Source organism: Emericellopsis atlantica (assembly GCF_019669845.1).
Source record: "Emericellopsis atlantica unplaced genomic scaffold F5Z01scaffold_4, whole genome shotgun sequence".
Lineage (NCBI taxonomy): Eukaryota > Fungi > Ascomycota > Sordariomycetes > Hypocreales > Bionectriaceae > Emericellopsis > Emericellopsis atlantica.
This window is the reverse complement of record NW_025764706.1, coordinates 630,023-642,595: the sequence shown is the minus strand read 5'-3', so window position 1 is coordinate 642,595 and position 12,573 is coordinate 630,023. Positions and strand designations below refer to the sequence as shown.

At 54.5% G+C, this 12,573-nt stretch overlaps 4 protein-coding genes across 4 annotated transcripts; 2 read left to right on the top strand and 2 right to left on the bottom strand.

Moving 5' to 3' along the window:
• The first annotated feature begins 41 nt into the window (after nucleotides 1-41).
• Nucleotides 42-1,275, top strand: F5Z01DRAFT_397090 (cytochrome-c oxidase assembly protein). Its single transcript, XM_046259509.1, has 4 exons — nucleotides 42-348; nucleotides 410-479; nucleotides 525-972; nucleotides 1,019-1,275. The coding sequence occupies exons 1-4, from the start codon at nucleotides 95-97 to the stop codon at nucleotides 1,066-1,068; spliced, it is 822 nt and encodes a 273-aa protein (XP_046121492.1). The 5' UTR covers nucleotides 42-94; the 3' UTR covers nucleotides 1,069-1,275.
• Nucleotides 1,276-1,482: 207 nt separating this feature from the next.
• F5Z01DRAFT_633499 (60S ribosomal protein L26) lies at nucleotides 1,483-2,001 on the top strand (the record flags this gene model as incomplete). Its single annotated transcript, XM_046261960.1, has 3 exons — nucleotides 1,483-1,498; nucleotides 1,552-1,664; nucleotides 1,723-2,001. 3 exons carry the CDS (start codon nucleotides 1,483-1,485, stop codon nucleotides 1,999-2,001), a joined length of 408 nt encoding a protein of 135 aa, XP_046121491.1.
• Nucleotides 2,002-2,576: 575 nt separating this feature from the next.
• On the bottom strand, nucleotides 2,577-4,751 carry F5Z01DRAFT_646312 (uncharacterized protein). The gene has a single exon (XM_046262897.1). The coding sequence runs from the start codon at nucleotides 4,699-4,701 to the stop codon at nucleotides 2,827-2,829; it is 1,875 nt and encodes a 624-aa protein (XP_046121490.1). The 5' UTR covers nucleotides 4,702-4,751; the 3' UTR covers nucleotides 2,577-2,826.
• A 1,820-nt stretch (nucleotides 4,752-6,571) lies between these two features.
• F5Z01DRAFT_733968 (uncharacterized protein) lies at nucleotides 6,572-11,972 on the bottom strand. The gene is made up of 2 exons (XM_046266750.1): nucleotides 10,886-11,972; nucleotides 6,572-10,836 (listed from the first exon to the last, which is right to left on the bottom strand). Exons 1-2 carry the CDS (start codon nucleotides 11,839-11,841, stop codon nucleotides 6,714-6,716), a joined length of 5,079 nt encoding a protein of 1,692 aa, XP_046121489.1. The 5' UTR covers nucleotides 11,842-11,972; the 3' UTR covers nucleotides 6,572-6,713.
• Between the last annotated feature and the right edge of the window lie 601 nt (nucleotides 11,973-12,573).

Sequence of the window (12,573 nt, the reverse complement as noted above, 5' to 3'; positions counted from 1 at the left end):
ATGTCGGCCTTGGCGGTTCCCGAATCCCGACATGGAAAATGGTCCCAGCCAAGAGCTCCAGTAACGACATGACACCACCACACCAACCACAACCATGAGTGGCGCTCCGCGGTTACAACGAGGCTTCACGGCGGCGAGCACCTCGTCGCCATGGGCGTGCCTGCAGTGCCTACGCGCGCGCCCGCAGCCGACCCAGACGACGCACTTTACGAGCGCTCTACGACGCAACATTGCAAGCTCCACGACGCGAGCAGCGCAGCAGTCTCGCGCGCAGGCGCAGGGCCAGGCATATTCAGAGTCTATGGCCAAGGTCCGGGCCCATTATGACAAGAAAAACAAGACGGTCATGTACGCAGAAGTCGGATTCAGCAGCCGGGACGAGCAGCAGTGGCTAACGCAAGATGGATAGGTACTACACAATAAGTGCAATTCTGGGAACCGTTGCCTTCTCCTACGGCTCAGTGCCACTGTACAAGATGGTGCGCTCCCTTTTTGCATCACCATATTTATGGCTAATGGTATAGATCTGCCAAACCACCGGCTGGGGAGGTCAGCCCATCCGCGCCCATGGTCCCGACGACACCGAAGGCGATATCTCGAGTCGCGTCATCCCCGTCACCAACGCCAAACGCATCAAAGTCACGTTCAACGCCTCGATATCGGACACGCTGCCCTGGAAGTTTGTTCCTCAGCAGCGTGAAGTGCGCGTGCTACCCGGTGAAACCGCACTCGCCTTCTACAAAGCCACAAACCATGGCGATAAAGACATTATCGGCGTGGCCACGTATAGCGTCACGCCGGCCCAATGTGCCCCGTACTTCAGCAAGATTCAGTGTTTCTGCTTCGAGGAGCAGAGGCTCAATGCGGGCGAGACGGTCGACATGCCTGTCTTCTTCTATCTGGACCCTGACCTGCTGAACGATTTGAACATGAAGGGGGTCGAGACAGTCACGTTGAATTATACCTTCTTTAGTGAGTAACTCTTACGGACGGATGGGTTCGCGCTAACAAGATGCAGAAGCGAGGTACGACAACAATGGTAGATTCCAGCCACCGGCAACAGTGTAGAGACTTGTTGGCTGTTGGCCAGTGTATCATAGAAATGTACACTACGTATATAGACAATGTAAAACAACACTCTGGATCCAATACGAAGAGATCTCATTCGCGCCTCTCAAGCAACTCACGCAGCCTCTGCTACATGATATCAGGCCATGGTTTGAGCATCCTCGAGTCCTGGACTCACCCCAAATGCGGACGAGAGCAGGTGGGGTCTTACCGGTAAAAGGTTCACTAGCTCTGCCAGCAACGCAGTGCTGGATTGCTGGTAGGGTATCAAATCACGTGAGCGATCCACCTTGGAAATCCCGCCCACAACCTCCACACACCAAAATTCCCCTGCCTGGAAAAGGAACTTTTAGAAACCATTCCTCTCCATCACGCCCATCGTCAATCACGCCGTCGCCCATACTAACCGCCAGGATGAAGTTCAGCAAGAGTACGTCCCTCAATTGATGGATGCATCAAAACAGCCATGCTAACAAGCAACAGTGGTCGCCTCCTCCCGCCGCAAGAGCCGTGCCGCTCACTACAAGGCCCCTTCTTCCCAGCGCCGTACCATCATGAGCGCTCCCCTCAGCAAGGAGCTCCGTGAGCAGTACAACGTACGCCCTTTCCCGACCTACAGACACACTCCAATTGCATGTCATTAACACTCCCCAGGTCCGCAGCATCCCCATCCGCAAGGACGACGAGGTCACCATTGTCCGTGGCTCCAACAAGGGCCGCGAGGGCAAGGTCACCTCCGTGTACCGTCTCAAGTACGTGATCCACGTCGAGCGCGTCACCCGCGACAAGGCCTCTGGCCAGTCCGTCCCTCTGGGCATCCACCCCTCCAACGTCGTCATCACCAAGCTCAAGCTCGACAAGGACCGTGAGGACATCCTGAAGCGCTCCAAGCAGGGCCGTGAGCTCAAGGCCACCGGCAAGGTCTCCGCTTAAGCGAAGCGTGCCACGCCATAAATCCAAAAAACGACTCGACTTTACACCAATGGGAATTGCGACACACTTTCATGAGAAGCATAGGAACTGGGCATGATACTCCGGCGTTAACTTTGCGACTGGTTGGACCGGATCAAGGGTAGATCAATTGAGAATTTCACCGTTCTCAATGGCCGTTTCACAGCGTCGTCTGTGAGATGCTCCATGGGAGGCGTTTCCCGAAGTCCACATCCGTCGCATCTTTGTGCGCACCGTGTCGTGAATGTCCTTGGCCATGTGTCAAGTGTAGCTCTCGAGCTGGCATTGATCATGTCAAATTACGCTCGAATGCCCTGTCAAGGGAATCACTAGGTGAGTTCTCGTAGTCCCGCCGGTTTATCTCCGCGCCGACCACACTCATGGTTGTCGAGGTAAACATCCGGCGAAGAGCAACCCCAGCAAGGACAACAATAGTTATCATCGTCCCTGCTCTCGTCGAAGATGTCCACTGAGGTTTTATCCTGTGAGGCTGGAAATTTGATGTCGAGGCACATGTTTTATTGCATATTTAATCTAACTGTAATGCTACCAAGTTCATCCTCTTCTTGTCGACAGGCCTCGTAGCAACTCGCAGAGATACGCCGTCCTTGTGCCTTGTCGCCCCTCGATGCAAGCTGATAAGTGTAATAGCCATGCATATTGTCTGCAGTCGTTGAGTGATACAGACCATGAATAATACCGTCCAAAGCCATGGATAAGAAAAGCACTCCTCGGGTTGGAAACGATCGCAGCAAATATTGATGCACAATGTGTCCTGGTCATACTCAGTCAATTTGTCGGTCCTCCTCAGAAAATATCGTCGACGTTGACGCTAGGCGGGCAGTTCTCGCCGCTCTTTGTGGTGGTCACGCCAGCCAGTCTTGCTTCGTCCAGGCCGATCTTACTAGTGTTGCGAAGGTTTGAAAACATTTTGTTTGTGATGGATGGTGTGAGCGATGCTGTGGCGTGCCCGGAGTAGTTCGGCAACACGCCCTGTGCAGTGGTCGAAGAAATGGATGCACTTGAGCCTGTCGAGCTCTTGAGCACATTCGGCAGCAGCCGCTGGCCAATTTTCATCATGTTTTTGCGACCGGTATACAGAATCTCGCGGTCGTCATCATTGGTCTCTTCAGAAGAAGACTTTTCTCGCACACTGCCAGACGAAGTTGGAGGGGTGTCATGCGAACCTCGGTTCAGCTCATCCATGCTACGACCGATGCGCGTTGAGTTTGCGTTGGTGCGATTCGTGGTCACGGTGAGCTCCTCGTGATCCTCGGACGACCCTTGCCCTGGACGAGGGAGCGACTCTGATTGAGTTGAGAATCCTGGTCCATTGCGTGTCAGTACAGTCGCAGTCTGGCTCAGGCCCTCGAATGGATCACTGGATACGACAGGCTTCGCATCCTCTCTGCCTGGTGAGGTCCGAAAAAAGTCCTTCCCATTGAACTTGGGCAAGCTCTGCTGCAGCTCGGCGGGAGCCTTGCCCCAGTACATGTGGCGAGCCCGGAGTTCATCTGAGGATAAAGCACGGTCATACACATAATCAGTGTCCCTTACCGACGAGGGATCGACACCTTCAGGGACTCGGCCTCGAAGGTAGGGAGTAGCTGCTGTCGAGGATTTTGTTGCCATGAGCGGTGCATCAACACGTGGCTGAAAAGGGGCCGCCATCGCCGCTGTGACAGGAAGAGACGCCTTGTCATTGAAGTGCTCAAGACTACCAGCAGGAGAGTTAACAGGCGCTTGCCAGCCAGCAAACGCCGAAGTGGACTTGGTCGAGTTGATACCTGTTCCAAACCGAGTTGTAGAAACACCAGGCTTAGGATCACTGTCTGAAGAGCGTCGATTGTCACGTCGTGCTTGCTTGTCACTCGTTCTAGGCAATCTGGCAGAGGACTTGCCATGTGAGCCTTGTGAGGGACTCCGTGGTCTACCATCACTCTTGCTCGCTGGCGGCGGGTAACGATCATCTTCGACGGAGAGCTGTATCTCGAGGTTGGTTTTGAACTGGTCAATATACTGACGAACCGTTCGGGCATCAGCCTCCACCGCCTTCTCATCAATTTGATGTTTGTTGAAGTTCAGTTGATCTTCGAGGTACTTGAGACGTGAGCGTAGGATGTCAAGGTGCCGCTTCGTGATTTCACTAGGCCGAATGGACGACCTGGGAGGATGAGTCTGTGCTCCCAAACCGAGACCACGGAGAGCTGTAGAAGATAGGTCCACGCCTGGCTCATCTGACGATGCGGTTTTCGTCCCAGCAGGACGATTTGTCGGTGGCATGTGCATCCCGGGCGGATACACCATGGGTACGCCATAGGGTGCGTTGGGGTAACCCGGACCTGGTGTCATGGGATAGGAGAACGAGGAACCACCTGTTGGCATGAGCCACTGTCCATTGCAATAAACTGGCCGGGGATAGTTGTCCGCTGGAGGACACCGTGGTGGCTGGGGATAAACTGAGCCAGTGTCTGCTTGGTTTTCAGTCCTTCTCTCGCCCCGGCTATCGTCTTGTTGAGGAGGTGGAGGCATAGCATAAGGGTAAGCGCCATGTACATTCATTGCCATGGGCCATGGCATCATAGGAAAAGCCGGGGTCCCTGGAGCCATGCCCGGAGCAATGTTCCCCGGCATGGACGGAAACATGGCAGGAAACACGCCAAATGGGTGACCAGGCAGCATGGAGTAAGGAGGCTGCTCGAAATGCCCACGTGCCTGCTGTGGCGGCGGGAAGGCTCCATCTGTGCCAGTTCTGTCTTTTGTCCACTTTGTAATGGGGGAGACCGAGGCACGAGTGTTTGGGACGATACGTCCACCCGCTGTGACGCGAACGTGAGTTGGCGATGCCACTGCGCGGTAGAATCTCTGGAAACCCTCATCTTTCTGCGCTGCAAGCCCTGCTGGGGCCGAGATGGGCTGGGACTCCACATCCTCGGACTCAGTTCTACCGCGATACTTCCATTCAGAATCGGTGCCGTCCAGCTGACGTGATGCCACATGCTTCTTGCCACGGACCGACTCATTGGAGTCTGCCGAAAGCTCGCGAATCTCTTCTGGTATCCGAGGGAGTCGTGGGTTTGGGGGACGTTCTGCCACTTTAGATGAAATGTCGTCTGGGAGGTTGTCAGAGATGATCCTTGTCTTTGCGCGTATGGAAGCTGACTGACCTAGCTCAGGGACCTTTGACAGCAGAGCATGGATTCTGGTTGTCGTGCCTTTGACTAAAGCCGTGCGCCGCATGTGAAGCAACTCTGAGGGCGAGTAGTGCCGACACGCCATTTTGTCGACAAGAACCCCGGTGGATAATTCGAATTGGCAAGTGAACTGGCGAAGAAGCACTGCCAGTCGTCTTTGAATAGACGGAATGGACTTGATCAGGGATGTTGCGAGGAGCGGGCGACACTAAGACAAAGGTCTGCTACAGTCAGTAACACTCTGGGTCTCTGGACTGATTGGGAGATGCGGTTGCGGAAACAAGCAATCAAACGACCGAATGGACGATTGGATTTCTGATGTTTCCAAGTTGACCCCAGCAACGACAAATGAATGCAGCGATGCACGTTGAGGTCTTCGAAGGCTTTGAGGCCGCTCACTGCCAAGCAGCGTCAAGAGCCTCGAGTTTGCTCGATTCGTGGCAAATCTTGTCGGATGCGTGGGGGATGATAGGAAGCGTAATGAAACGAGCACAATGTAGAGATACATGATAAGAATGCCCAAAGTTCGTGAGAAAGAAATATCAGGAAGGTTACCGCGCTTGAGGCAGGTGTTGTTGTCGGGGAAATGAATGGTGAGTAGAAGCTGAAGCCGCCTTAGAAGCTCAAGCAAAACTGAAGTATCCGACGACTTGCTGTTTCTGGCCCTTCAGGGGGGCTTCTATGAGTGCAGTCGAGGATGGCTCCTCGGGATTTGGAGCATAGGGACGAGAATTGGGGGAGGAACTCACCCAAGCAATTCACAAGTGAGCAGATCAACAAGGAATATGCATATAGAGCCTGTTGGAGCTCCAAAAGGTCGAGAATTGCGAAGTGTCGATTGAGTGTGGTGCGAAGACAGCTAGTAGGGGGTCTCTTGATGAAACCTCAATATTGCGAGGGGGGCGTTGGTGAAGAGATGGTTGAGATTTAAAGCAACTCGATGAAGAAATTGAAGCAACAGTCGGAGGGAATACAACTGCGAGGGCTTGTAACCGAAGGAGCGACGAGGTTCGGGAAGGTTCAGAAACGAGGAAGGTTGGGGGCAACCAGCCAAACAAAGAGAAGGACTATGAGAGAAGTGAGGCCTTCAGAACAGAAAATGTCATTGGAAGGAACGGTGTAAGTCAAGGTAAGGCAGGGTGAGGTCATACACGAGTCTAGTCATCAGCTCCTGCTTGAAATCAGCTGTGCGCTCCGAAGCCAAGCTTGGCAAGGGCTCACGATACACTCTGGAAACGAGAAGAACTCGGCGATGGGGAGATCGTGTGCGCACAAGGTCGCAAGTCTCAAGGTAACCCGCCTTTCCTTGGCACTGATGAAGAAAGGTGTTGGGATGGAAAAGGAGACGTAAGATGAGGATACAATTTGATTGTCTTATTGCTAACATTGACTCCGTTTTACTCCAACCAATCCAAATTTTCCATCCTTACTGTCTATCTAGTAATCTATCTAAGTAGTAATGAAGTATGCTTTTCACACAAAGTATCTATCGGTCTGAGCTTATGAGGCTGCAAGCCTCTCTCCTGTATATCTCTCAGCAGGCCAGCCCTGCATAGTCCAGCGCTCGTCCACCACATCACCACCCATGATGAGCGTGTGCTCAAGCAGGCAGCTGTCGTCCCTCATGGCCGCACCACTGAGCAAGCGGCTCCCGCTGCGCATGACACACCTGTCGCCAATTTCGAGGCGGTTCAGGTCAAACTTGCCTCGGGTGTTGATGTGAGCGACAACGCTGGCGTCGTCCACGGCGACACGATTTCCCAGCTTGATGAGGTCTGGTTCAGTGAACATGAGGCTGGGCCTCCCGTTGGCGAACAATGCGCAATCGTCGCCAATGTCCGCCCCGAGCATCTTGAAGTACATGACAATCCAGTGCGTGCCAGTGAGCATGCCCAGGATACCGTGGCCACGGTAGCAGGTGCGGCGCAGCTTCTCGATGTTGAGGAACAGCTGCCAACGTTGGCAGTATGGTGACTTGTCCCAGTCATAGTTGCCTGGCTGCCTGCGTCCAAGTAGAATCCATTTGGCGCTGATGACAATGGCCAGGGCCAGAACTGCCTGCAGTGTAGTGAGGATGGCGATGACGACCCAGCTAAGAAGATAGAGCGCCAGTACGTCCCACCACATGTTGATGCCTTTGGGGATAAAGTGGTGAATAAGTACGTCCACTATTTGAATGGAGGAAATGTTGGGAACATTCCAGTAGAAGGCTGTGAAGACCGTCAGGAACGAGGAGTAGCAGAAGATGAAAAACGGGCCAAAGACGCGGTAGGATGCCTGGCCCATGTAGAAGGCTCTTCCAAATGGAGAAGCAGAGTTCTGGTCCTCTGACGATCCGGAAGGGAATTCAGTCTCAAACATGGGGGACGTGGGTGTCTGCAGGCCAGTGTGGAAGGTTTCCTTCACATGACCATTGGCAGCAGCCTCTCGGGTATCTGCCAGCGTGTCGTCGCTGCTCATGTGTTGCATGCGTGGCCGGGTATCGTAGTTTTGGCCATTCTCTGCCTCCGTGAGGGTCACTTCGCTGCCATTGCGCGATGAGCGCATGGTCCTATATGGCTTCTCGGACAGCTTCTGGTCAATGCCCGTCGAGAGACACACAGCGTCTCCGCCCTTGTTGCCAACATAGACACCCTCGGGGTTGTAGGACTTGCCTCGGCTGGTCATCGCTCCAGAGCCCATGGTTGTGCGCTCGCCAATCTCGACACCGGGGAGCAAGCAGACCCTATCCGCAATCATCGCACGATCACCAATGGTGATCTTTTCGGAGCCGAAGGCGTCTGTGGTGACCAGGTGGGACCGGGAACCAAATACCACGTCGTTGCCAATGTCGATGAGGTGGTAGTCGCCAATGCCAGGTCCCGTGCCAGGCCAGTACACTCGCTGGCCAACCTTGCCTCCAAGCATGCGAATCGCCACGGATGTAGCTTCATAATGCTGACCAAACATGGACGTCATTGCATGAAGACGTGACACGGGGAGCAGTGTCTTGATAAGAGACGATCGCCAAGTGTCAACGACACCGCGGGGACCAGGTTTCAGCTCTCCGAACATGAGCTGCAGGACGAAACGGACTAGAACAGTGAGGCCGAAGACAATGTAAGGCGCGAACAGGGTCCTCAGTACGAGCGCCAGGTAGTGATAGCTAACTCGCTCGGGATGGGTGAACCAGTCCAGGATGGCAAGAAGAGGGGCGCGGTGATCCATCGGTTGTTTGATGACCATGCCCACCAAACCACCAAGCCATGGGAGAAGTGAAGTGAACCAGACAAGAAGGCCGATCGGGGCTGTGAAGAGAATAGTGAGAAGCCAATGGGGCTTTGGGCCCGCATTAGCAGAGAGGCCACGGTTGACTTCGTCGGCGTCATCGAGCTCCCAGCTCGAAGAGTTGGGACCGATGCAGGTGTTGGGGGGTATGACAGAGCCGGCGGCCAGAATGGACGAGACACCAATAGAGCAGTTCTCTCCGACGACGATACGTCCCAAGTACATGGATGTGTTGCCCTCCGCTGCAAAAGGTCGGCACATGCAGCGTGTCAAGGTGGCGCCATCACGGATGTCGATCAAGTCCCATTCACCCATGGAAACACCTGCGAGCTTGACACCCTTGCCGATACGCGCACCCATCAGACGACAGTATGTTCTCTGTGACGCCTCAGTAGCGCTGAAGAAGCCTTTGCCGCAGATGCTCACAATCTTCTCGACCAGCCACCAGCGCGTATGGTATGATCCCCACATGGGATAGAGACCTGGGCGGTAGCGACCGATGATGATCCATTTGGCGAGAATACCCACCCAAGGCGCGATGCACCGGATGAGGACGCGCGCAACGAGGATGGAGGTTACGAGGTTGAGCAGTCGTCCAGCGACGGACGTGTTGGTGGCCCAAGTCTGGGTGAAAGTCAGGAAGACAATGAACGCGGTCCACTGCGAAGCCCGTCTCATTGGGTAAATGATAGCCAAGGGCACAAGCTGCAACAGCATCAAGAAGGGGTTGCGAGAGCTCCTGGTTTCTGTGCAACCGTAGATCTTGTCCTCGCCAGGACCCGCTGCTGAAGAGTTGGTTGCGTCAATGTGCGCCGCAATGGCCTTGACAGTCCCGTGGCTGAACACCAAGCTGATAGAAATAGGGGTCTTGAACGTGCTGCGCAACAATGAGACCAGCTTGCCCGCGCGAAGGGAGTCGCCTCCGAGGCTGAAGAAGTCCACATTGTGGGCGATGTCGTCAGGCTGGCATGAGAGGACCTCGGCGAATACCTTGGTGACCCGGCCTTCGGTAGAGCCATCCAGGTGCTTCATGGTGGCCGCTTGAAGCTCGTTGAACTCCTTGCGCAGTGAAACCTGGTCAATGGCGCCATCGGCATCGGTCTCAAAGGGGCGAGGCATGAGGTAGACATAATCTGGCACTAGGTAGTTGTGGAGGAGCCGAGCCAGATTGGTCTTGAGCTCGTCGGCCAACGATGGATCCGTCTCCGGTTGGCCCGATCGACGAGGGGCGACGAACAGGGTGATACTGCCAGCAGTGAATGTAGTCGAGTAATGGTGGCGCAACTCGGCAGGCATAAGTCCATCCAGAGCTGCAGAAGCCGCTTGGATGTCAAGGCGACAGACAGAGGAAGGAATATTCACTGTCAAGGCAGTGTCCATTGGCGGGCACTTGGCTTCCCAGTGACGCCGGGACATGGGCATCTCATCATCAAGCTCGGGGAGACCAAGCCTCTGGCCCAATTTTATGCGAAGCACCTTGTTGTTCTTCTTAGGCACGTCGTTCATGTAGGTGATGAGAACAGGCCACTTTGCCTGCTGAAGAGATGCCTTCAAAGCCTGCTGCAGTATCTTCAGGTCGACGCGTGGTGTGTTTGGGGGTGTGACGAGCGCTACAGCGACGACTTCCTGAAGGACGCCGTGACTGGCAGAAAAGGCAAGACACTGAGTGATCCGTCCACTGATGGGGCTGTCTGGCGACATGGAAGCGGCCATGATGGCGTTCTCAACTTCAAAGGGAGAGATGAGTTCACCGCCCCTGTTGATGACCTCCTTGCTTCGGCCGGTGATGTAGAGATACCCATCCTGGTCCATGTAGCCCAGGTCGCCAGTATCAAACCAGCCCGAGGCATTGAAAGGAGATTTGTCCAGGCTGCCATCCGGCCTCAGGTACCCGGGGAAGACTGGCTCACCGCGAACACAAATTCTGCCAACCTTATCAGGGGCCTCCAATTTGTCGGACCAGTCCAGAATTGCGAGCTCTGGACCCGTGCTGATTCCTGACGTGCCTTCGCGGTCGAGAACGTAGCTGAGAGGTGGTGTAGAAATAGGCATGCACTCGGTCATGCCATAGCTGGGTAACACGACACACTTGAATGTGTCGCGAAGCTGGCATGCCAGTGAAGGCAAAAGACCGCCAGCGGCGTTGCAAGCCAATCGGATCCGACTCTTCTTCAAGGCCTCCGGTCTTTGAGACCCCTCGGCCAGGATGAGTGAGTGCATAGACGGGGAAGCATAGTACCAGGTTGGCTGGAGTTCCTCTGCTACATCCCAGAATGTGCTCGGGTCAAACGCTGAGCAACATACAGTGGCTCCTGCAGAGAACATTGGGGCAAAGATGTTGCGTACCAGGCCACCCCTACTAGAGTTAGCGGATGCACGGCTTGTAGGAGAGGAGTAGGACTTACACATGGTAGAGCGGCATCATGTTCAGGCAAACGTCTTTGTCAGTGAGTCCCCATGACTCCATCACGAACACGATGCCGGCAATGATAGAGTGCGTCTTCAGAGGCACAACCTTTTTCGAGCCCGATGTGCCACTGGTGAAGAGGACCAAGCCAATGTCGTCAGCCTTGTTGGGCTGGCGGTGAGCTGCCTTGCATGATAGTGGTCGACCGGAGGTCGTTTGCAGCTCGATGCCGTCGCGGCCATCCCATTCCACCACAAAGACCTTGACACCATCCTTCGCGGCCCACTCTCCAATTTCCAACTTTGTGTACTCTCCGGTTGTTGTGAGGACGAAGCTCGCCCCAGCCTGCTTCACGTCGGCTCTGAACTGCTCAGCGCCGGCAGCCGGGTTGATGGGTGCCAGCGTATAGTAATTGGTGACTGCGATGCATGTTGCGGCCATCAGTGGACCGTTGGGTAGGGCCACGGCAACAGTGGGCTTCTTTTTTTGAGGTTCGACTGGCAGACGCAGCTTGTGTACGAAATCACTGAGTCCCCTGTGCGTGATGAAGGTGTCCGCAGTCGTGCCGCGCAGTGCTGGGCGTTGATCGTGATGGAGGAAATCCGAGAATGCCTTGTATGACTCCTTGACAAGTTTGCCAGTTGCGTCTACAAGCCACTCTTGCTCCTTGTTGGAGCCATCTTTGCTCGACTCGGGCAGGTATTGTACAAGTCTTGCGTGACACTTGATCAGGTCAAACACAGGCCATTGTCCTTGTTGTTGTGACAGGGCGGTATATAGCAAATGAAGGGGTCGGTGTGATGCCACGGACGGCTGAGGAATCGACTTGAGAAACAGCGACTTGTCGAGACTGGTGTCTTGCAACATTGGGCAGCTCGCTATCTCCGATAAAGGGGCATCGTATAGCTTGAGGCAGAGCTCGGTAAGCTTGGCAGGAGTTGGCTGAACATTCATGGCGAGCACCCTGCCTGTCGCATCGGACAGGTGACACTGTAGTTGTCAAGGTACTTGAGGGTATTCGGTGAAGCCCTTCAGTCACTTGTGCTGGTTGTAAGAGGCGTTGAGTACTTTGGCAGCCACAGACGTAATTCAGTGATGCTAGCACGAGGCAAGTGAGCCCTGATATACGAGGACAGAGGGCTTTTACATAGCAGCGAGCCAGCCTCGCAAGTCGCAACGAATGGACCCGCGTCACAATGAAACCGATCATCGTACGCGGCCTGTAGAAACCGCATACCAGCTTCGGGAAGTGAATGGCAGAAGGGTAAGCGTAGAGCCAGCCCATGGCCGCAGACAAGAATGGAGTTCTGTGGACACTCGTCCCCTATCATGGCGGCGGCGCAGACTCTAACCCATCGATAAAGGCGATGATAGTCGTCGATCTCGATGCGACAGAAACACGATTTCCCATTTTGAAAGTTGTGCAGCGTCCATGGGGTGCCAAGGGAGTCTTGGTGGATGAGACATGTCTGAGGCTAGTGGCACACAACATGCGCCATTGAGGTCGACCATGGCACAATAAGTAAACTTGAACAATGCCATCAAAGTCCAAGCAGGAACATTGCTCGCCCGCTCATGGCACAGAAATTCGATGCGCTTGATGCTCGGATAAGCATACAATTAAAGCCTATCGGTAGTGGTTGTGGCATCGCAACGGAACCTGTAAACACCATTAGATCGACTAGC